Source organism: Sturnira hondurensis, unplaced genomic scaffold (genome assembly GCF_014824575.4).
Source record: "Sturnira hondurensis isolate 20B ecotype Veracruz unplaced genomic scaffold, ASM1482457v3 Scaffold0009906, whole genome shotgun sequence".
In the NCBI taxonomy this organism is placed as follows: Eukaryota; Metazoa; Chordata; class Mammalia; order Chiroptera; family Phyllostomidae; genus Sturnira; species Sturnira hondurensis.
Genome location: NW_028082537.1, coordinates 2,633,109 through 2,657,090, shown reverse-complemented (window position 1 = coordinate 2,657,090; position 23,982 = coordinate 2,633,109). Strand labels below are relative to the sequence as shown.

Here is a 23,982-nt window from a genome sequence, read left to right as displayed (position 1 = left end):
CCGGCGGAGTACAGCAGCCCCACTCCAGGTGCTCGTCCTCCAGGTTCTGGCCCAGCCTGCGGCAGCCTTAACCAAACCTTTAAACCCAAGTACGTGGGTCCGGACCAGCGGCAGTAGCACTGCGCGTTTCGTGTTGAACCGGAACCTGGACGAGGCTAGAGGAGGCCAGACGTTACTGCGCCTCCTGCAGCGCAGCAGGGACAACACATGCACCTTAGTCGCCAGGGGAATGGTGGCCCGGGAAAGGGCCTGGGCGGCTCTCCGCTTGGGCCTCGAACACCAGAATAACACCGAGGGTGCTCGCTCATTAGGGGATACGATCTTCTTCCTGGGACCCAGAACGGGTGTGGAGGCATGGTCGCGCTTTATAACTCCACCAGGTTTTCCAGCCACTAGGTCCGAGGGAAAACTCAAGGGTGTCTCAGGCGCTCGACTACTGTCCCCGGCCCGTAGGTGGCGTGGCGATCCCCCGACTCGAGCGCTCAGAGCCAGCTCCTCCCAAAAAGGCGCTCGCTCCTCCCTCATCTCGCCTTCCACTCCGCCCGGGAGCCCGAGGGCAAACTGGGGAGGGAGGTGGGGGGGCGAGGGGGGAGGACGGAATTTCCCTGCGCTGGGGCTTCGGCTTCCCCGCAATTCTTTCTGTTTACGGAGAGAAAGGGGAAATGGAAAAGGCGGAGAGGCGGTGGCCAGCGTGCGCTGCGCCGCCCCTCCGCCGGCTCAGACGCTGTGAGTCAGGGGCAGACGTGGACGGCCGGGGCTCGTTAGTCCGCTCAGGTCTGGACGAGGCACCGCGCTCTGGGGCCGGTCGCCCTGGCTCCAGCCTCTTCCACCGCCGGACCTCGGTGTCTCGGCGCGCCCGGCTCTGGAGGGTCGGCCACCTGCTGCGCGCCAAGCCGTCGGGGAGAGGTAGCTGGAGCGCCCAGGCTGCGGGGGCAAGCGGAGGCAGCAGGTAACCCAGAATTCGGGGGTTTAGGGGGTTATCTTCTAGTCTCAGCTCTCCCTGATACCCCACCTCTCTTGCTGAGAGGGAGGGTGTCCCCGGGAGGGGGTAGATTCCGGGGCTCCTGAAGGTGGGGGCGTGCCGGCCTCTCGCTTGGCTGCGCTTCCGTCCTCCCGGCGGGTCGCGGCTGCGGCCACCCCAGCTGGAAAGCACCTTGCGCAAGGGTCTCACGCGCCGTGGACTCGCGACTCCGCCCCCTTCCTCCTCCTTCCCGGATCCCTAGCTTACCGGCAGTGCTTGCCGGACAGTGAGCGGGGAAGCAGGGTCCCGGGCCGCCGCGCCTTCCACCGCGAATGCCTCCCGGACGGCTGCATTCTCCGTGCCGACTCCCAGTGAGTGCACCTTAGAGGCTGGGGGCCCCGCTGCCCTCGGCCAAATGACGAGTGCTTTCAAATTGACAAACTCTTAAAAGCTCCCTTAACTTTGAGGATCGGAAGGAAGGGAGTGCGGCGGGCGGGGCGGGGGGAGTTGGCGGAGCAATGAGGAGTCTGAAGAGCTGAAACTTAATTTCATGCTTATACCCTCCGGTAAAGGGTGAGTAGAGCAGAACACGAATGCCGGGCTTTGGTCTAAGAATATTACGAGGCGAAAAGTTATTTCGCAGATATTTTCCAGTGGTAATGCGATAGCAGGACTCCGAAATTCTTCTAGTTCTGGGTGCAGAACAGTGCTTAGAAAGCAGCACGAGCTTATCCCAAAAGTAGACAGAGAAGGCCACCAGCGGTCTTTAAGTGAAGACATTACAGTGTCTACCTGTTTCACTTTTGGAAAGATATATTTTGATCCAGAATAAAGGGCGTCCTGATAAGAACAGGGAACGAAACAGTAATACAGCTGCCTTACGGATCTGTGGCCTAAGTCTCAGGTATTTGCCAAGTAGAATATAATCTGCTTCCAGCAGACGCCCCCAGCTGTGATGGGTTGAATTTGTGTACGACACTCCGGGCACTTGGCCCTTTACGACTTCGTTCTATAAGGAAAATTAGGTGATTGAGGCATATAGAGGTTCTGGAACAGGGTGACTGTGCTTCTGTACAGCTAACTGCACCATTCGGGGGCTTTTTGTTAACAAAAAGATATACTAAGAGATGTGCTCTGAGGGTCAGTGTGCTATTTTGGCTGAAAAATTGCTTAAATGGGAAGTAATTCGCATATGATCATCCTTTGTTAGGCAGAAGCTGATGCCTGTAACCTTAGCCATTTTTATTCCCACTTGCCAGGAACCCTCACTTTTGTTTTTGTGCTGCACAGGGCCAAGAGTTTAACCTTAATGTTTAGCAATAGGATTTCCTCTTGGTTTAATGGGTGATTTCTGAAGTAATTTGAAGCAAATCATTTTACTGTATTTACCCATCTCTCCATTTCTAAAAGTGGCACAGTCACCTACTTTGTTAAGAAGTAGGCATTTTATGAGGATTTTAAACCATGTGGGGAAGGGTCTTTATTATTAAAGTCCAATATCTTCACAATCCACACTGTTTCTACGTGGGTACTGGTGATGCACAACTTGGAAATCTGCTAAATGTCTGCTAAGTTTAGGCTTGAAAGTGCTGAGGCTCTTTGCAGGGGTACTTAGTGGGCGGACTGGTCATCAGGGCTGCTCCCCGGAGCGCCGGTTTGCGTGAGAGGAGCTTCATGTTGCTAAGGAATTATGCCTGGCTCTGATGATACGCTCAGTCATACACTCCTCCACCTCTCCTGCCCTCCTTCGTGGCCTCCCTCCTGCTCCCTTCCCCCTCCTGCCCTGCCCCACTGTGAAGTTTAGGGTTGTGTGTATTTAAGCTCCTACTTAGGTTTTACATATAGATACTTGAGCATTTCTGCAGGATATAAAAACTGTAACCTGCCTTTCCTCTCAGGATCAGCCGACTGACTTGTAAACTGTATGGACTTTTCCTCTTCTTTCTTAAGTCACATTACTATCAGGAACTTTATTTTCTCTCAAGTCAGCCATTTGATAAGTCAGTCCAGCAGCCTTGGAACTTTCCAGTCAGTGGGGTCCTAGATCAGGCTATTTTTGTTTTAACTTCTGTTTTTCAGTAAATTCTACAAGTAGAAACTGCAACTAAATGGCTCAATGAAACCCAAGTCAGTGTTCCTCCCTTAACTGGAGAAATTCTTTTCATAACTCAACAGACTCCAAGAGTGTATACGATTTTGAGAGGGAGCTTTCTTTCCCTCTCGATGCAACTGTGGGGATAACAGCCATCAAAACATTTCATAGGGTTCTGCCATTTTTTTCTCTGTCTTTTGTTTTAGATACAATCTTTAAAACCTTACTGTGCAGAAGCTGGGGACTAGGTAGCCACATCCCACTTGCAGATAAGAAAGGAGGCCTAATGCAATATGTGCAAAGCCAGGTGGCTGACTCTGTCCTTGTGTCTTTTGTGCACAGAATAGCACTTACAAATGACACAGCTTCTTTACCATGCACCAGACCCTGCTCCAGGCACATGAGCTCCTTTAACCCTCACAGCCGTCCTGTGAGGTAGGTGCACTTGTGATTCCACTCAACGGATGGGGGAGTTGAGGTGCACAGCTAAGGTGTTATAGCCCGAGTCATGCAGACATTAGAAGAGGGGCAAGATTTGATCCCAGGCAGTGTGAGTCTAGATGGAATTTCAGACTGCGGGATGCTACATTGCTTTTCTGAAGCTCAGTACATCACATCAGAAAATGAATGTCACATTAACGATGACACAACATTGAATGATTCTTTTCTTGTGTTTTTGAATTATTTAATTTTTAAAAATTGTATTAAGTTTATTGGGGTGGCATTTGTTAAAAATTATATAGGTTTCAAGTGCACAACTCTGTAATATACCATCTGTATATCGCGTGGTTCTTTTCTGAAATGAGGTGCACTCAGAGGCCGGTGGCCGAGTGGTGGGTTGCGTGTGGGACATTTCCTGGAGCCTTGCTCTGCAGCTGCAGGCAGTCCTTTCCGCTCTGAGTGTGGAATGTGTTAGGCTTGTGCTCCTGTGCATCTGCGACACCTTCAGAGCGGGGCTGTGCTTTGGGGAGTGCGATGGTTTAAGAAGACATACAGGCCTCCAGATTCTTTTAGGTTGCTTACATTTTTTTATCTTTAATTGGGTTGTTCTAAAATTCTGAGCATCATTTTTACCCTTGGCTTACCTTCTTTTTCTCATTTACAAGTTTCCAGGTGCAGCACCTGATGGGTATGTAAGAACAGAAGTACAATAGTGGCTAATATAGTTGATTGGCCTTAATTTGAGTGTTGCCTATGATAAATTTGGCTTTCTTGGCCTCTTTGTAAGACCACGACTTCTACAGGGTCATTGATCTACGTGTTAACTTTCTTGGCACCTTGAGGTGTATGCCTTATAGTAAAAAATTATGGTCTCAAGGGAGGCCAGCTGACTCACAGGGTAAATGAATCTTCTTTCCTTTTTTCATACCCTTTGCTGGCAGAAGGAGATTTTTCCCCTGTCTAAATGAGCTGTTTAAGTCATTTGCATCAGAATTATTCCTGAGCGCTGACCTATTATCATCAATTTGCTTAAATTAAAATCCATTTAACATGATTCTAGCTCTGGGGCCTGAATTTTGTTTGTGAGGTTAGCTCCTGGATGTGGTCAAGTAGTTCTTTTTCCTTTAACACCCAAGGCATAAAAGGCATGAGACCCACGCAGGGAGGGTTGCTGCCTTGGGGGAGCTGCAGGGTTGGAAGCTGTAAAGGACCTGGAGCCTCAGCTCCTGGGGTTCCTGAGCTGTTTGTGTTTAGGGAAAGTTTGTTTTCAGTGGCTATGGCTGATGCCACCTACTTAGTCAGTAAGGAGTAAGCTGTCTGGATCTCAGGTTTCCCCTCTGCAGAGTGAGTGAGCTGGGCTAAAGGTTATCTAAGGTCCCTTGCTTCCCTGTCAACTTGAACTCACACATCACACAGAGCCCTCGTTTTTTAAATAAAGACATGTAGAAGCCCTATCATTTTATGTCAGCTTCCCACAGATTTCAAATGCCAAAACACAAATATAGTGAACATAGTATTTATGTTTTCTTTTGCAGGCTCTCTGGAAAGCACAACAGTAATGGAGTACATGAGCACTGGAAGTGATAATAAAGAAGAAATTGATTTATTAATTAACCACTTGAATGTGTCTGATGTAATAGACATTATGGAAAATCTTTACGTGAGTGAAGAGCCAGCGGGTTATGAACCCAGCCTGATGACCATGTGTCAAGACAGCAATCAGAACGAGGAGCGTTCGGAGTCCCTGCGGCTCAGCGGCCAGGAGGGGCCGTGGCTGTCGTCAGTCAGATACGGGACCGTGGAGGACCTGCTAGCTTTTGCAAACCACATATCCAATACCGCAAAGCGTCTTTATGGACACAGACGACAGGAATCTGGAATTTTATTAAATATGGTATGTCTTTTCCTGGTCAGTTGAGTGCTGTGTGTGTAGCTTAACCCCTGTAGCATTTGAACTTGCTTTACACTGGCTGCCAGGTAGCATTTTTTAAAATGTAATATTTGTAAGAATCATCTTCATGTTAAAGATACAAAAAGAATCTTCATTAAAAGTTCCATTAAATATTTTTGTAGTGCTACAAATAGGGGATGAAGAGAAGTGTATTTTAATTTAACAATTAATTAAAAAGCTGAGTCATTAGGAAGAAGAGAAAGGCTTAATGAGAATCCTGCATCTGAGGGGGGAATAATTAATATTTCTGAAGGTGAGTTATTTTCTTCTTTTTTCCTTGTCCCATCTAGAAAAGTCACAACATCAATACTGGCTAAATTCAGTTGTAGAAACGTGTAGTGGGTAGGCAGTAAATAGCTATCTATAGATTCACTCTCTTTAATTGACACGGTATGGATGACACATGACATACTTGCTTAGACCCAAGTATGCAAATAATCCAAAATATTATGACAACACTTTGTTGCCACACGAGTAGATCAGGTGATGTGTTTAGGTGTGCCTGGCGTTCTCTCAGTCTCTTAGTGTGTCAGAGGTGATTGTAGGTTGGCTAAAGGTGATCTAATTTTTGAAAAAGAACAATTAACAAAGTAGTAGGTGGTAACTTGCAGAGCACGCTTATGGATGAAAGTGACTCCTTTGACTTTGATGCATGTAAACAGCAAAGTGGCCCCTGTGCGGGGAAGGTCAGTGCTGAGCAGTAAAGAGTCTGGACAAAAAATTTAATGCTTTTGGGTTTTCTGCATACTACAGATTCATTCAGTTAAAAACAACACAGTAATTTAGGACAGCTATATAGTGAATAATTTTATTAGAAGCCAGTTATGTTCATCTGTAGTTCAAGTTGGAGGAAGATTACACTTTATATAGTTGTATGATTTATTTTGGTCTAGTGTACCAAATTGTATTTAATAGTTGACAAAGTACTTTACATTGAGAATATTACTTCAGCTAATCATTAAACTAGAAGCAACACCTGGTTTTCGTAAGTAAAATACAGCTAAAGAACTCCAGTTCAAAAAATACATATATATATATATATGCTTACAATGACAAACATAATTGGTTATGTATTTCTTTTTTTTAAGATTTTACTTATTTATCTTTAGAGGGGAAGGAGAGAGGGAAAGAAACATCAATGTATGGTTGCCTTTCATGTGTCCCCTGCTGGGAACTGGCCTGCAGGGAACCTGCCTGCAACTCAGGCATGTGCCCTGACTGGGAATCGGACCACGATCCTCTGGTTCGCAGGCCTGTGCTCAATCTACTGAGCTACACCAGCCAGGGCCTGCATTTCTATTTTTAACATTTATTTGTCAAAATGGACATTTTAAGGGAAAATATGCAGAATAAACAAATTATTTTAGCTTGTAAATATGTAGAGACTCAGGTATGTTTCCCCTGGCCCCTCAGACTGGTGAGAGACGGGACATAGACCTTCACAGGGAATGCACAGAAACAATTCAGGAAACTTACAACCTGAAGGTTTTGGAGTTAAAAAAAAAAAGCCAAGTCAGAAAAGGAGAGTAATGAAGACATTTAAAGAAAGTGGAAATTCTAGATGAGCTAACGGTCACAGTAGAGTGTCAATTCTTGTCATTGGATCTATGCCCTGTCAATGAAGAAATCTGTATTTCGGAGGAAATTTAAGAATAGGACATATATTGGGTTGCCAAAATGTTTGTTTAGTTCTTTTCCTCAAACTGAATTTTCATTTTCATCAATAACTCTAATAATTGGATATTTTGAGTGTGTTGCTATCTCCCACTATTGACTTCTAGTGAGTAGAGGCCAGGGGTGCTGCTAAACACCTTCCAGTGCATAAGACAGCCCCACAGCAAAGAGTTTTATGGCCAAAATGGCCACAGTGCCAAGAAACTTCACAAGGCACCTTCTCCATACATTGTCCAGATATTTTTTTGCATTTCAGTTGTGTTTTTACCTTTCTTGAAATAATAAAGCATAATACTTGGAAGATGTTGATTATTTTCTTCCATCATCAGTGTTAAAGTGGGTCCACAAAAATTCATCAATTTTGATAAAATGAAATTTTTATCAAAGTTTTAGAAATTTTTTAGAAATGCGTGCTGATAGGACAGCTGTCACAATACAGTCTAACAAAATTATTTTGAATGAAGTTAAAGACTAACTAAGCACTACTAGATCCATCATAGGAAAAAAACTAAATTAACTTTTTGGCCAACTCAATTATAAGGCAGGGATCTTGAAAACTTAAAAAAGATGTTTTACTTTAAAATTGATCAGAAATGTAAAATATAAAGCAAGGAGACTTAAAAACAAACCAGAATAGCGAGAAAGCCTTAAAATCCACGGGAACGTGGACCGTGCCTCCCTGGGAAAAGCAGGCCAGTGTCAGGTGCCTCGGGGCCCTGGGTGGCTTTCCTGTCACTGCCCTTAAGAATCAGCTCCATCCCTGTGGCTGCTGCAGCCCGTCACAGCTCTGCGTTTCGTGAGGAATGAATTACCCAGGAAACATGCTTTCTGTCCCTGATCGTAGCCAGAGACAAGATGGTCCAGGGTGCAGGTTTACTTCAGCTCCCTTTCATCCTCACATCGGGGTCTCCTTGGAACCATCTTGTGGTCAAAAGCTTTCTCTTCCCAGGGTCTTCCCCCCAATACCCTCTCCAAATCTTTCTCTTTGGGGCTTCATTTGCTGCTCTGTCTCTCTGCTCTACAAAATGACAGCTAATTATCTACCAAACAGCTTGGTTCCATGACAAAGTCTACTCTAAGTGTATCTACGCATGGACCAAATGCTTTCATTCAAGTGTTTGCCATTCATTTGCTAGACATAGCTGGAGCAGCCCCAGAGTGTTAGTGCTTTTCCAGATGCTGGAGATGCAGTACTGAATGGTTTGTGCCTTCTGGTAGCTTAGTGCACGGCGATTGCAAGAGGCAAGTAAACAGGCAATTATAATGCAATGTGGTACTTCCCAGGACAACTACGCTATGATTGCTGTGGGGATGGTCAGACAGAGTACCTCACACAGCCATGGGGTGGGGGGTAGGGCAGCCAGGAGATTGTCAGAGAGGCTTCCAAGGGGAATTGATGCCTAAGTTACTGAGTTAGACTCAGCCAGATAAAGGGGTGGGGAGCAGAGCATTCCAGCTGAAGAGAAGAGCATGCGCAAAAGCCTGGAGGCGTGGAGACATGGAGTATTCTGGGCAACCAAGCACCACAGTGCCTGTGGAGGCAATTGGTTAACTAGGGTGGAGGTACCACACCCTAGGAATTACAAAAATATCCTGAAGCACAGCCATGTTAAGTGATGGTTCACGTGTGTGTGCAGGTATATGCTCTTTTCCTAAAAATACTTCATAAAGATTTCACCAACTCCCAGCAGGTTCGGGGAAGAAACTAGGAGATTAACACTGGGGTTGCTTTGTATTAGATGCTTTTCAGGTTATTGATAGTCTAGACAATTCATAACCCGATCTGGGGTGCATGACCTAAAGTGGGTTCCAAACACTTGACTCTGTGATGATATGAGGAGCTGAAGGGCCCTCAAGGCCCCCTCCCAGACATGGGTGTGAGATGCTGCATGCTGTTCTTCAGAGGCTGGTTCTGGCTTCTCGGGGCTAGAAAAACCTTAAAGATACTGATCAAACCATCTCCTGTCTGATGCTGCAATCACCCCACTGATCATCTCCAGTAACTGCTGGAGCTATGATGAAGAGTTAATCATGTCGTGGGACATTTAATTTCGTATTTGGCCAATTCTGATTATAAGACAGTCCTTCCTCCAATAACACTAAAATCCATCTCTGATTCCTCTTAGTCCTGTTTCTACTCTTTGGCCATCAGAAGGTATATGGAATAAGTAGTGGGGAAGACTGTGATTGTGAGCCCATAAATTAAACTGCTTGTGTGTGTATCTTAGCTCTGAAATGGATTAGCTGTGTGACCTTGAGCTACGTAGCACACCCCTCTGTGCCTCAGTTTACTTACTGGAAAATGGGTAACATGACAGCACTTACTCCATAGTTGCTGTTAGAAAGAATGCCGAAGGCACGTGACCTGTTTACACATCGTGAGTGTTGAAAGAACACGAACCATTGCGGTATTTATTGTATATAATTGTTGCTCTCCTTCCTCGTGACAGTCCTGGCGATATTTTGAAAATCGCCTGTTCCTCACATTTCCTCTCCTCTTTCACAAGCACATCTCACTGTGTCGGCTACCTCTTGGGTATTGTAGTGTCAGTTGTCCCCAGCATCTGGGCTCCCTCTTAATGCAGGCCTGTGCAGTGCCTGTCTCGAAGCCCAGAACATGAGTGTGGCAGGCCATTTGTGACGTGACCAGCAGAGTGAGACAGGGCCAGCTGTGCCTGTGTTCTAGGTCATTGGCTCTTTTCGTGGAGCCCGAGGACTCATTCATTTCATAGCAACCACATCACATGGGTCTCTTATGAAATTTCTTTTTACTGAAACACCTAAGGATTTTTCTGGGTACTTCAGTGCTGCTTCTGGCCCAGTATTGTCCAGTGCCTGTGACAGTGGCCTGGATGAGGAAGTCAAAGGTTTATCATGTCTGCACTTGCAGTTGAAGAATTGGCAGAAACAAGCAGCACAAAGATCCACAAGATTATTTGGTAGGGCCCCTAGAAAGAAGAAGAAGAAGAAGAGGGGAAAACAAAAGCATCTCAAACCCAAATAGGGAAGGTCCAGGGCAAGGGGAAAACCAGGGGCTGTGCAGAAACTGCAAAGCAGCCTCTCACCCTGTACGCTAGGGCCTGTCCTCAAAGGTGGCCGTGGAGACCTTGTGGGGCATTCAGAGGGGTCGCCCTGCCTGCGGCAGACTGTGAAATAGGGGTGAAGGCCCTTGCAGGACTTAATCCAAAGAAGAGAAGGCTAAGGTGTGTTCAGTGACATGTAAACATAGGCTTTTAATAACTGGTTTGGGTCATGGCTTAGCTTTAATTATAGCTTCCTGGAAGATAAAAGGCTCTTATCCAAAGGATAGGAGTGGTGGCTTTGGGGTCAGGCAGCTCTGAGTTTGAATCCTGACTTTGTCACTGACTCGAGTTACTTAACCTTTGAAGCCAGTTTTCTCGTATTTAAAAAGGAGATAAAAATAGCGCTGTGTAGGACTGTTGTGAGATTTCAGTGAGATAATGTGCCAAGTACTGAGGATAGTGCCTGTTCGGTAATTGGCGCTGGGTATGTGGCTGCTATTATGTGCTTCATCCTCTGAGACAGAATAAGAGGACACAGGTCAAATTGGATTATAACACATTTTAGTTTAACAAAAGTAAAGCTTTCATGGCAGTGAGTTAAACACTGAAGTGGACGACCAAGAGGCTCTGGTGAAATTGGAGCTGTAAATATGTAATCACAAGAAAGACAAGTAAGAAACTATTTTATATGTAAATTATTTATCTATATCTTTTTTTAAAAGAAAGGTAATATTCGAGTACAGTCAAATGTGGTGTGAGCATGGTTCTGCCTGAATGTGGGAGGGAACTAGATTCATCACGTTCTTATCTGGAAAAAGAGGCCTCCCGTACCTCCTAACTCGAGGTGACACACTTCTTGAAAGGAGGTCATATGTCCGACGAGTTAAGTCTGTGGTCTGCCCTCTGTCATTTCCCCTCCAAGGCTCTGCGCAGGGTCCCACGGAGGCTCTGCTCAGTAAATAGTTCATTCTTCACTGACGTGACTTCACATTTCTAAGTATTCAGGTTACTCTGTTGCGTGCCCTAATAGTGAGCACATCTGTTTGCGGAGTGCGCCGCTAAGATTAGCCATCGCGGAGACCGAGCAAATAGCCCTTCCGGTTAGCGGAACCGTTTCGGGCGCAGAGGCCCGTGAGGACCCCCTCCCCATCCCCCCTCCCGGCATCTGTGCGTGAGCCAGGTGTCCATTCCCTCCCTGTGTGCCCTGTGGCCCCCTTTCGCTTCATCTGTACTTATAACATGATGCTGCTTTGGCAGTTGCACGATTCCCGAATTCATAATCTGGTTACACTGAGGAAACAGTTGTATTTCTGAGACACTTTATCCCTTGGAAAAACACTTTAAACATTTTTCAGGCCTGTACGCCATGTCATGTCTCTTGTGGACTACCTTATTAGTTTGTTTTGATTTTAGTTATTTCTCTGTTTAATATTTTACTCTTTAAAAATGGAGATAGACCTTATATGCGGTAAAATACACAGATCTTAAATGTGCAGTTTGATGAGTTTTTACAAATGCAGCCGCTCCTAACCCACACGGCTATCAGAATACATCCCTTGGTTTTGGAGTGGACTGGTTTTGAAATCTCTTGTTCTGAGTGCTTGCTGTTCGAGGTCAGGGGTCATCCATCTCTTAGGCATAGCTGCCTCTCCAGCACCAAACACAGTGCCTGGGACATATTATGCACTCGATAAGTATTAAGTGAGTAAGTAGATGAGGAATAATTCTGCCCTTACTTTATATAGGTAGCACCGTCAACTCATAGCTCTGGTATAACACCTTGTTTTTCAGAGTCCTCCATGATCCTCAGTCTATTTCCACACTCTCTCTGGGTGCATCATGTGTGAGTAATAGCTATGTGGACTAACAGGCTTGCACGGTCTAATTGGAAGCAAGTCACCTTGCAGGCACAGTTTGTATTTATGCAATCTTTATTTTTGGCCTCGTGGTCACAGTAGTCACGCTCCCTTAGGTAAATCATTTCTAAGTTCTACTTGGCAATTAATGGCTCCTGAGTAGGTGGAAATCTGATCAGGTCCGACCAGGGATGGACATGTCTCTGTTACATGCTTTCTCTGCCTTGCCGAAACTAAATATAGTCCCTGCACACTGTTAGGATTACACACAGTGACACGAATTTCAGACACTGCGCGGAGGAATGCAATCTAAAGTAACCAGTTTTTAGAGGGCGTGTCTTAGAAAAGTACTTTGCTGGGATTCTCACTCTCCTGCATTTTTATTTGTTGTAGGTAATCACTCCCCAAAATGGACGCTATCAGATAGACTCTGATGTTCTCCTCGTCCCCTGGAAGCTGACTTACAGGAATATTGGCTCCGATTTCATTCCTCGAGGGGCCTTTGGGAAAGTGTACTTAGCACAAGATATAAAGACTAAGAAAAGAATGGCATGTAAACTGGTATGTACTCTGCAACCAGACAGCACACACTGCATGTTTAAGATTGTGTCATCGCTTTGTTTATTTGCATTACTCAAAACTTGTTACCTTTCAATTGGATCTGGTCTAAGGCTGCCCTGTCCAACAGCAACTGTGTTTGATGGATTTGGTTGCTACCTGGGGTCGTTCAGCCCCGAAATCTGCCATAGCGCACCGTTGATTTTAATCCAGTTTGCCATGATAAAAAAAAGAAAGTGCTGGCTAATTTAGCACCAGTTTGGATAATGTCATCTCACGTCACCCCTCTTGTGGTGGGGGTCAGGCGGAAGAGCAGGTCCGTTTAGGAGCAAAGCCTTGTGCTGCTCCTTTGGTCCCACTCCCTGGGGATGGGGGACTGGCAGGGAAGCAGAAACTGGAAAAGGGTTGAATTTAAAGAGACCAATTATTAAAAAGATCCCATCTCTGCTTATTAGCCCATCATTGGGCACGTGGCTGTCAAAAGCTACGTACTAGAGTGTCCATGGCAGCACTGTTTGTAATAGTCCCAAGAAAATAAATGCTTTACAATAACAATAATGTAGATGAATCTCCTAATTGTTACATTGAACTAAAATAGCCAGACACAAAATAAGATCTGCAGTAGGAGATTCTACTTGTAGAAGGCCAAAAACAGGCTAACGAAATCCATGCTGTTAGAAGTCAGGTTAGTGGGCTCCTGGGGACTGGAAGGGGGCCCACAGGGGTCTCTGGGTGTGGGTGGAGTTGTGCTTCTTCATCGTGATGATGGTTCCATGGGTGTGTTCGGCTGGTAATTCATTGAGTTTGATACTTAACCAGTGTTACACTTTTATGTGTGTCTGTTTTACTTTAAAACATTTTAAGTGCAACAAACTCACTTGATTTAACCGAAATAAAATAAAAAAAATTGTTGAATGTCATCTCACTCCCTGTTGTCAATTTAAAAGATTGACGATATGTTGGCCTCATTTGTTCCTTCATAAAAATTTGGTGGACTCTCTGGTATTAGAAGAAAAAGAGCGGGCATCATAATAAGCCACGTGAAGCTTGCACTCAGAAGGGACATGTTCAAGTTCTTTTCAAAAAGCCTGGTGACGTTTTACAAAGCTCTTAGAACCCAAGTGTCCATGTTGCACTTCCCTCATAAAAGGCATGGGAAATAGCTTGCTTGTTTTCCTCTTCGTACTTATATTTAGCTTTTAAGCTATATTTTTTCTTAGAAAAGAAAAGCATGTGATTACCAATGCCAGGCAGATCAAAAGACAGTAGGCAGAAGAGTTCCCTCTCCTTGAGGGAACTACTGTTAACAGGTTCTTACGTATCCTTCCAAAAAGTTTCTGTGGACATACAGTTTAAGTTTTCTTTTCTGTTTTTTTTTGCAAGTGGGAAAATAATATATGTACTTCTTCATCTTTTATCATCTAGCACTATATTTTGGAGACATTTTATATCTATTTACACTGAAAATTTTACTTCTTTCTTTATGAATGACTTTTTTTTTATCCTCACCTGAGGACATGCTTATTGATTGTAGAGAAAGGAGAAGAGAAGGAGAAAAAGAGAAACATTGATATGAGAGGGGAAACATCAGTTGGTTACCTCTTATACACCCCCTAACTGGGGACCAAACCTGCAACCTAGACATGTGTCCTGACCGGGAATCAAACTCATGACCCTTCCGTTTATAGCACAATGCTTCAGCTAGCTGAGCCACACCAGTCAGGGCCAAGTGCTTATTTTAAATGCATTGTTAGAGCGTGAGCTGTGGGACCAAAGACATTATTTCATGACAAGAAATGCTGAAAAAATGACCTAAAATCTAAGTATTTTAGAAATTACATCTATAATAGATAATAAACCACCTCTTATGATTCAGTCATAAATGATTCTTTGGTTGGATTTCTGTACTCTAAATGAAAATAATAATTTATACTCCTTTTGTTTTTTAATTTCCTTATTTTGAATTGTTTATGTAAAACCAACATTAAAGACTCATCTCAAGTCAACATTATTTCAACAAGGCAGTATAATCTTATATAGATCAGGGCACCTGGAGGGTGTTTATTTGTCTCCTACTTTGTGGGTTGACCTAAATTACAGTCACCTCCTGGTCTCTAAGGGGTAGTGGTTCCAGGAAACCCCAAAGATACCAAAGTCTTCAGATGCTTACACCCCTTTTAGTTGGTCCTCCGTGTCCATGGGTGAGGAACCTGTATTGACCTGGGGTTGCGTAGAATCTTACCGGTATTTTTGTATTTTAGATTCCAGTGGATCAATTTAAGCCATCCGATGTGGAAATCCAAGCTTGTTTTCGGCACGAGAACATCGCTGAGTTATATGGCGCCGTCCTATGGGGTGAAACTGTCCATCTTTTTATGGAAGCAGGCGAGGGCGGATCTGTTCTGGAGAAACTGGAGAGCTGTGGACCAATGAGAGAATTTGAAATTATTTGGGTGACAAAGCATGTTCTCAAGGGACTTGATTTTCTACACTCAAAGAAAGTGATTCACCATGATATTAAACGTGAGTTATCTTTGGATATGTACCTTTCTGTCTTACAGAGACTCAGACAGGAGGCAAATGGGTGCTTTCCTTCTTCAATCTAAAGATCCTCGGTGGTAGGAAGCACAGTTCCCTTGGAGCACTTGGTACTTTCCTCCTCTGTGCTTCCAAAACACCTTTTAGAATCAAGAGGGGTCACTGGACTTTCAGCATCACAAGGAACGGTCCCTATCCAGGCACGGGAACGATTAGAGCTGCACATCTGTTAAGTGCTGCCTATGCCTTTACGGCTTTTAATGTACTTAAACACACACACATCCATATCTTTCTGAGAAACAAATAGCTTTTAAGTTTTGAACGTCAAATTGGCAATAGTTTATTCCACAAGCCTTCACTGACCGCTTTCTAGGAGTAAGTGATGATGAGGAAATGTGTGAGAGGCACTCTCTGTGGACCCTTAAAGATCAATTGGAGTACCAAAACTTTCACTGAAACAAATGGGTGTTTTACTTTTTCTGTTTTAGAAAGTGGATTGATAATATGCTTATGTCATAGAATTTGAAACTCAATCTCTTGGTCATTATTGTGTTTTTTTCTAGCTTGAGATATAATTGACATATTACACTGTATAAGTTTAAGGCATACAGTGTAATGATTTGATATTAACCTAATTGCGTTATTAACCTAACCTAACCTAACCTGACCTAATATATATATATATATATATATATATATATATATATATATATCAAAATGAGTACCACAATTAGGTTAATTAACTAATGATTATCACCGTACATAGTTACAATTTGTTTTTGGTGGTGAGAACTTTTAAATCCACTCTTTTAGCATGTTTCTGATGTGCCGTGTGGCATTGCTAACTGTAGTTACAATGCCGTATGTGACATCCCCAGAACTTACTCATGTTGTAACTGCAATTTTTCCCCTTTGACCACACTCACCTGTTTTCCCCACCCACTGGCTCTGGCAATCACCAGTCTGTTCTGTTTTTATGAGTTGGGATTTTTTAGATTCCACATAGAAGTGAGATTACACCGTGTTTGCCTTTCTCTGTCTGACTTATTTCACTTCGTACAATGCCCTCAGGTTCCATCTAGGTTGTCACAAATAGTAAGATTTCCTCCTTTTTTGTGGCTGAATAACATTGGTCACGCACACACACACATATCACATTTTCCTTACCCGTTTTTCCATCAGTGAACACTGAGGTAGTTTCCATGTCTTAGCTGTTGGATCTTGAACATTGTTAGGGACTACAGTCATTTATGTCCACCTCGGCTGAATTCCCAACAGATCTGAAGTGATTTCGCCTACGCTCTCAGCCTCCTTTTTTGACTATCTTACACCCATTTCAGTAGGGAAAGCTTCTCAGGCTATTCTGATTTGGGACTTGCTGTTTTAGATAGTGTTTTTATTTTATTTATGTGTAGGTGGACAGTTTTATACTAAAAATGTTCTTCTTTTTATAGCTAGCAACATTGTTTTCATGTCCACAAAAGCCGTTTTGGTGGATTTTGGCCTCAGTGTTCAGATGACTGAAGACATCTATTTTCCTAAGGACCTCCGTGGAACAGAGGTATAATTATATTCCTACAAGAATGGTCAATATTTTATAGAGTAAAAATGAAAAATGTTCTAGCATTACTGCAGAAAGGACAAAGAGGGGGAGAAAAGCCATTGTGTTAAATGTTTATTACCGTTGGAACATACTTAACGAGGACTGGTTTTGGGCCACGTGTTCTCTTTGGAGCTTTACGTGAATGGTTTTTGATCCTCAGCACAAGCTTCTTGTTGGTAAATACTGTTATTGTAGGCAAGTACTGTTATGATTCCTGTTTTACAATAAGCAAACGAGATTGAAGAGTTCAAAATAAAGTGCCCATAGCTTCTCAGCTAGTTATAGATCAGGAACTTGAACCCAGTTTTTTTCTGAGTCTAAAGTCTAAGATCTAAGTGCTGTATACATTTATAATATAACTAATGTGTATGTTTTTACACATTACCGTTTTGGTTCATTTATAGCCACAATTCTCATAGTTGTTAATTGATGACTGACAACATTTTAGATCTATCTTTAATCCTAGGGATCTTATAATAAACCTCAAGTTTATTATAGCATAGATGAATTGTATTGAAGATGTGAACTAGTTATAATACTTCTATTTGGGAAGCAAAATAAAGCAAAACCAAAACAAAACTTTCCTGAATCTAAATGAGGCTCAGGAAAATACGTTCCTGGGTTTTCAGGAAAAAATTAATTGAACACCCACATTATTAAGTTGATAGTTGATTTACATGCCAAGTGCCTGTTGAGCCTCTGCTAGCTGGTAGGCCACTGTAGAGGGAACTGTGTTCAATTTACCCAGATCATTAACAGAGCAACAATTTAGTTCACTGCTAGTTACGACAGCCAATGGGGGATAAAATTGGGAAGGTCAATAGGTGCAGTTGCTGCCTCCCTTGCCCATCCCACTGCAGTGGGTGCTTAACTCTCAGCCTCCCAACCCCGTGCCCTTCTCCCCACTGGAAGTGCCTCCAGATGCTGGAGGGAGAGAACTTTGCCCCAAGAGTACCAGGTCAGTCTTAGAGTGCAACCTGGTATCAACCTTTAGTCTAGCTGGTAGACACATCAATTGCACTGAATTCAATTGCAATGCAAAAAAAAAAAAGCTTCATTTCAAAACAAGGTTCTGCAAGCCTTTTATTTTTTCTTTTTAAGACCTTATTTTTAGAGAGAGGGAAAGGGAGGGAGAAAGAGAGGGAGAGACATGTTGATTGGTTGCATCTCTCATCTTCCCCAACTCGTGACCAGACCTACAACCCAGGCATGTGCCCGACCAGGAATCAAATCAGCAATGTTTCACTTGGCATGATGATGCCCAACCAACTAAGCCACACCGGTCAGGGCCGTAAGCCTTTTCTTAACTCTTAGAGAGCAAAAACTACCCCGAGCAGCAGAAGAAATCCTTGTTTTTGCTGATATTACTGAAGTTATTCTGGAAAATACTTGAGAGAGGATGCTTGATGGTCATCTTGGAGCAGAATAATATTCACAAGAGAAAACTGTAGACTTTTTAAAAAAATGCTTTAGCCCAGGATCTTTAAGAGTACTTCACCAAAGCACAAAATCTATTAATACTCAATGCTGATGACTTTTTTGTGGAAAATGTTCATATTTGGCATATTTTGGCATTAGTCAGAAGTTCAGATACGTGACACTCCAGCATTTTTTCCTGGAGCCAGCTTGAGAAACAAACTGCTTATGGTATTAAAAAATGGAAAATACCTTTTTCTTTCTGGCAGAATGATCAAACTGAACATTTTGCAATGTCTGGAGGAAGACATGCCCTTGCTGGGATTGTCCAGCACAAAAAGAATGTGTTCTTGAGTATGAGATAATCTTACTACCCTTGCATAGTGTATGAATTTGGTTATTTTAACCAAATATAAATTGCTTCAATTAGCTTTGGTGTTTAGTGTTTATAGTTACAAACTTTCTTCTAAATCAGCCTATGTTTACCATCTGTGTGGTACTTAGGAGCTGATATTTGATCATGAGCAAGGTTGTGAAGTCACCAGTGGACATTTATCAGCAAGCTTGTTTTTCTCAAACTTAAAGACTCAGTATGATACAGTGAGTCAAAGTCAACTGTATGGACTTGTTTTCCATTGGAACTTATTCACTTGATTACTTAGTAGCGGTAGACGATTTTTGGTCCCTGCAATATAGCTCATCAGTGCAGACACTAGTCATCTCTATTGGCTCTGTCTCTCTCTCAGCATTTACATTCAGAACATTGTATTGTAACCACATAATACATGGGAGTGGGCAAAAGCAGGTTTATAGTTTTGAGCACTTGAAACACAGAAGTTATTCTTGTATTACTTATTATTATATTATTTATTAGTATTACAGCTGTAAACTTACTTTTGTCCAACCCAGTATACAGGGTTAATCTGGTATATATTTAATCTATGGTTTTTTAATTGTATGGTGCAGAGAAAGAATAAATAAGAAATGTAGGTAGCTAATTAGAATCACTGTTATAGTATGGTCCTTTTTAGAAAGTTTTTATATTCTTCTGATTTCAATGCTTGGTCTTTGTGTAAGTTCACATATAATCATCATATGTGTAGACACACATACACACACAATCTCTTTCCCTTTCTAATAAATGTGCTGAGAGGTGAGGGCCTTGACCCCTGACGTGACACCCAGTTCCCCCTGCCAGTGCCCATGCCTGAGGGTGTTTCACTCTCAGAGCCTCTCCCTGATCTCCGTGTCATCTGTCAGCTAGCCTGCAGAGTCCACAGGCTCCGTGCCCTGCTGCCCTGGCTCTTGCAGAACTGGAGGAAGCAGAGCCTCTGAGCTACTGGGCCCTGCAGCCCTGGGCAATCTGCCTGAGGGGCAGCAGCCAGATCAGCAGGTGGACAGGACACTGCTGTCCCCAGATGTTAGTCACATAGAGCCTGCAGAGGCCTGCTGCACCGCTGCTGTGGGTTCCACCAACAGTAAACACTTTGCCTGATCCTTCTGTTGGGGGGTGGGGTATGCCTTACTGACATTGACTCCTACTACTGCATCACTTTGTGATGGTGTTGAGTAAGGTCCTTCAAGACCTGTTTCTGCTTCAGGGGAAGTTTGAGAACAAGAAAATTGGTTTGGCCAGTTTGCTGAGAGAGAGAGAGAGAGAGCGTGCGTGAGAGCACCAGGGCCAGCTGAGAAGTGTGTTGTAGGAAGTAATTGAGCAGGGTTTAGATGGGGAAACCGGGCAATTTCCCCAGTTTCTGTAAGCCAGTTCTTTACTTATTTACTTTGATATGTATTCTGGGACCACTTACTCCTCTTTACTCCCCTGACAGACAATACAGAATTTCTTAAAGTGAAATATTGTTCATTAAAGTATGTCTGGACCAGCCATAAATACAGGTCATTGGGCACCAGGGTCTATTTTCTTTTTCTCTTTCTTTTTTAAGTGTAGAAACAAACACTCCTTAGAGAAACTACTTCTAAATCTAGCCCTACTTTCCAAGCAGAGACTCCTGAAACCAAATTGAACTGACACATTATCAACATGGCCTTGAATGTTTAGTCACTGGGCAGCTGCATGGGAGGTAGAAATAACTAGTTCATAGAAATGACTAATTAAGATCACTTTTACAACATTTCACTTTTTTTAAAAGATTTTATTTATTTATTTATCTTTAGAGGGGAAGGAGAGAGGGAGAGAAACATCAATGTATGGCTGCCTCCCATGCGTCCCCTGCTGGGAGTTGGCCTGCAGGGAACTGGCCTGCAACCCAGACATGTGCCCTGACTGGGAATCGAACCGAGATCCTTTGGTTCGCAGGCCTGCGCTCAATCCACTGACCTAACATTTCACTTTTTAAAGTTCTTCTCTTTCAAGTGTCCAGTGTTAATACCATGTGGGCTTCTACCATTTTTTATGACTGCAGGTAATTAGAGGTTCGGCCATTTAGTAACAAACAGGAAGTGAAGAGTATTTGTGGTGTCTACTTAAACATGGAAGGAAGTGGTGTTTTAGCAGAAGCGTTAGACATGCAACAGTGCTTTGCAGCACTCTGATGAGCGGGGATCCCAGGTGGCTGTCCATTACCCTGCTCAGCTTACAGGAGCACGGCAATGGTGCTTCCCTGAAGGGATGAAGGTGCAATAGATATGATATCAATGAATGGGCCACCTTCCAGAACTGGACTGGGGAGACCCGTACAATGAGGGCAGTCAAACTGATGTTTCCTGCTGCTTTTTCAGATTTACATGAGCCCAGAAGTGATCCTGTGCAGGGGCCATTCAACCAAGGCAGACATCTACAGCCTGGGGGCCACGCTCATCCACATGCAGACGGGCACCCCACCCTGGGTGAAGCGCTACCCTCGCTCAGCCTACCCCTCCTACCTGTACATAGTAAGTGGGGGTCCCCTGGGACTTAAGGGGGTGGGATTCCACCTGCTCAGGAAAGCTGCTCTCTTTCCTGTGTGCGATGTTGGTGAGCTAGTGGCCCACGAAAGGCAGCCAAAAGTTCTTCCCACGTGGAGGAAGCCTCATTCTCTTAAAGAAGGCATTGCTAGTTTAGTGGGAACTCACTAAAATGTATTTTGGGCATTAATGATATGCTATTCTGTTAAATATGTAATGATAAAATGCCACTTAGTAGCCTCAGAGTTGCATAAATCTTTGAGCCAAAGCAATCGTATATGTTCTTTGAACACTTAAAGTATTAAGTTATAGATACCCACACCAGGTTGGCCCGTAGTGAAACATGCAACTCCTGCTTTATTGTTGGGAGACTTAGGAACAGATACTTCCTTGGGACGGCATGGTGACCCTTGGGCCGCTGTTGGGATATAAAGCTGTTGGTGTTTATTCAAACCTAGCCTGTACCTCTTCGCTGCACCAACAGATGGGTTTAGCCTGGTGTTTTTAGGAAATTAAAGGGTAACTTGTGTCAGGGTATGAACTGTATTTGCTGCAGGGCATGAGGTGGGAGATGGCTGAGTTTCCAGTTCGTGTTGATGGAGTACTTTTCCTCTGGAGCGGGTGGTTTCAGGTCTGATGCTTACATGTACTGAGAGGGCTCGTTTGTTGATAGATCCACAAACAGGCCCCTCCGTTAGAGGACATTGCGGACGACTGCAGTCCCGGCATGAGAGAGCTGATAGAGGCTGCCCTGGAGAGGAACCCCAATCACCGCCCCAGGGCAGCAGACCTACTCAAACATGAGGCCCTGAACCCCCCGAGAGAGGACCAGCCACGCTGTCAGAGTCTGGACTCTGCCCTCTTTGAGCGGAAGAGGTTGCTGAGTAGGAAGGAGTTGGAACTTCCAGAGAACATTGCAGGTATGGACACCCCGCTGTGCGTGCTGCCCGGCTTCCCTTCTTTCTCTGTCACCATCTCTCCGCGGATGGAGTGTGAACACACTTAGAAAAAAGAATAAAGGGACTTCTTCACTGCCATGAGTTCTTTGAGAGATTTCAATAAGAATGTTAGCGAAAGCATTTTTAAAAAAGTGATTAATTTACCAGCAAGTTGTAATAGGTTTTTAGTGCAGGTGTAACACAGTCATTGAGAATTGCATCTGACTTGCCTTTATGCAACACAGAATAGCATTTGCCTTCAAAAGCAGATCGAGCAGGACAGTTCTGTTGTTGGTAAAGAGTGGGGTTCTGTGAAGTGCAGTTATGGTAAAAGCCACGCCAGTCCTTGCTCGGAAATGTCAAGGCACTGCTCTGCCCAGATGAAGTGTTGTTTGAAGTCAGGCTGCATTTCTGTCTTCCCTTAAACCGCTATGAGTCTCTCCCATTTAGAGAATCAGCACATATTCCCGGAGCTTTGAATATGTGTGGGAGGGAGTTCTATTTTTGTTATTAAAATCTGTGGCATTCTTAATCCATTTAGGTCCAAACCCAGATGTCAAGCCTGGAATGGTTGTTTGCATTTCTGTGCTTCTTGTCTGACTTCTCCATATTTAAAGAGAACCATCTGGGGTGTTGGAAAATATACAAGGATTTCTAGCTAATTTCTGGCTGTCATTGACTCTTTTTTGAAGTCTCTTGTATATGACATATTATGTGAATTAGTACATGGTGTTCAGTTCTGTAGCTCTTTAGTAAAACTAGGGCTTGAATGCTATTTCATTAGGCCCAACCTATTATTTTATTGTATTTTATTTTTTTGCAGAAGAAACAAGTATTTAGTGTTGAACATGTTTCCTGGTCATTTATTTTATGTTTTCAATGTTTCCCTTTTCAGATTCTTCATGTACAGGAAGCACGGAGGAGTCTGAGATGCTAAAGAGACAGCGTTCTCTCTACATTGACTTTGGAGCCCTGGCTGGCTATTTCAACCTTGTCCGGGGTCCACCAACATTAGAATATGGCTGACTGATGACATCGTTGGCTCTAAATGAAGACTCAGCTTTTATCTCCCGGAAGCTTGTTCTGCTGACTCTACACAGGGGCTCTGTCTAGTGCATTGGAGCACTTACTAGCTGGCACTGTGGGCTCCCATGACTCATGAATGTGACTCTATGTGGCTCCTGTGTGTTTGATTTGTGCAGCTGCCCAGGTACCCACCAGGGCTGAAGGTTCTCATTTCTCAGGTGGTGTGACTGAAGGGGAGGAAGTTAAGCATGCATAGAAGGATGGTTTCTGGTGACTGATTTCATTCACTGTGCACTTTGTTGAGATTTTTAAAAATACCAATTATAAGAGTAATATATTAGCCTAAAATTACTATTCTTGATTCTAACTTAAGTATGGGAAGTTCATTTAATGCAGAATAGTTGTTTTGTATATATCAGTATATAATATATGCTAACTCTCTGAGCCTGTGTTGGTAGATTCTAGTTTAAATTAAAGTTATTATATTTTGGGTGAATAGAACAACTTGAATATTGTAGCAATAAGCTGAACTAGTGTCCCTAAAGTGGCTCGCCGGCCAGTGAGGAGCCACCCGACAGCAGGCCACTAGTGCTGGGTTCTGTTGTGTTCCTATGGAAACATTTTGTACTGTATGTGCCATGCTTAAAACATTTAAAACACGACGTTTTGAATGTGGATAAAACTGTGTAAACCACATAATTTCTGTACATCCCAAAGGATGAGAACGTGACCTTCATGAAAAGTGGAAACTTTTGTCAATTCTTAATGATGCTACTTTTGTACCTCCTATGACTATTTTCTTTCAAGCATTTGTATATTAAAATAGCATACTATGTATGTTTTATATCAAATGCCCTCATGACTCTTTCTTATATATATTTTTAACATTGTAAAGTATCTGCATATTCCTACTTAAAGTATTTTTTTACATCGTGGAAATGAAACCAACACTTTTATCCAGTGTGATTGGTCAAGTCTACTGAATAAATTCAGTGTTTTAC

The 23,982-nt window shown here is 43.4% G+C and overlaps 1 protein-coding gene across 3 annotated transcripts; it reads left to right on the top strand.

Annotated features, from left to right (window-relative positions):
* The first annotated feature begins 866 nt into the window (after positions 1–866).
* MAP3K8 (mitogen-activated protein kinase kinase kinase 8) lies at positions 867–23,961 on the top strand. 3 transcript variants are annotated; one of them, XM_037058119.1, is made up of 8 exons: positions 867–949; positions 5,030–5,388; positions 12,392–12,559; positions 14,818–15,079; positions 16,549–16,655; positions 20,853–21,005; positions 21,691–21,937; positions 22,851–23,961. In XM_037058119.1, the coding sequence occupies exons 2-8, from the start codon at positions 5,053–5,055 to the stop codon at positions 22,979–22,981; spliced, it is 1,404 nt and encodes a 467-aa protein (XP_036914014.1). In that variant the 5' UTR covers positions 867–949; positions 5,030–5,052; the 3' UTR covers positions 22,982–23,961. The 3 variants fall into 3 exon arrangements, with proteins under 3 accessions (XP_036914014.1, XP_036914015.1, XP_036914016.1); XM_037058120.1 differs by lacking the exon at positions 867–949 and adding an exon at positions 1,250–1,332; XM_037058121.1 differs by lacking the exon at positions 867–949 and adding an exon at positions 1,438–1,534.
* Positions 23,962–23,982: the final 21 nt, after the last annotated feature.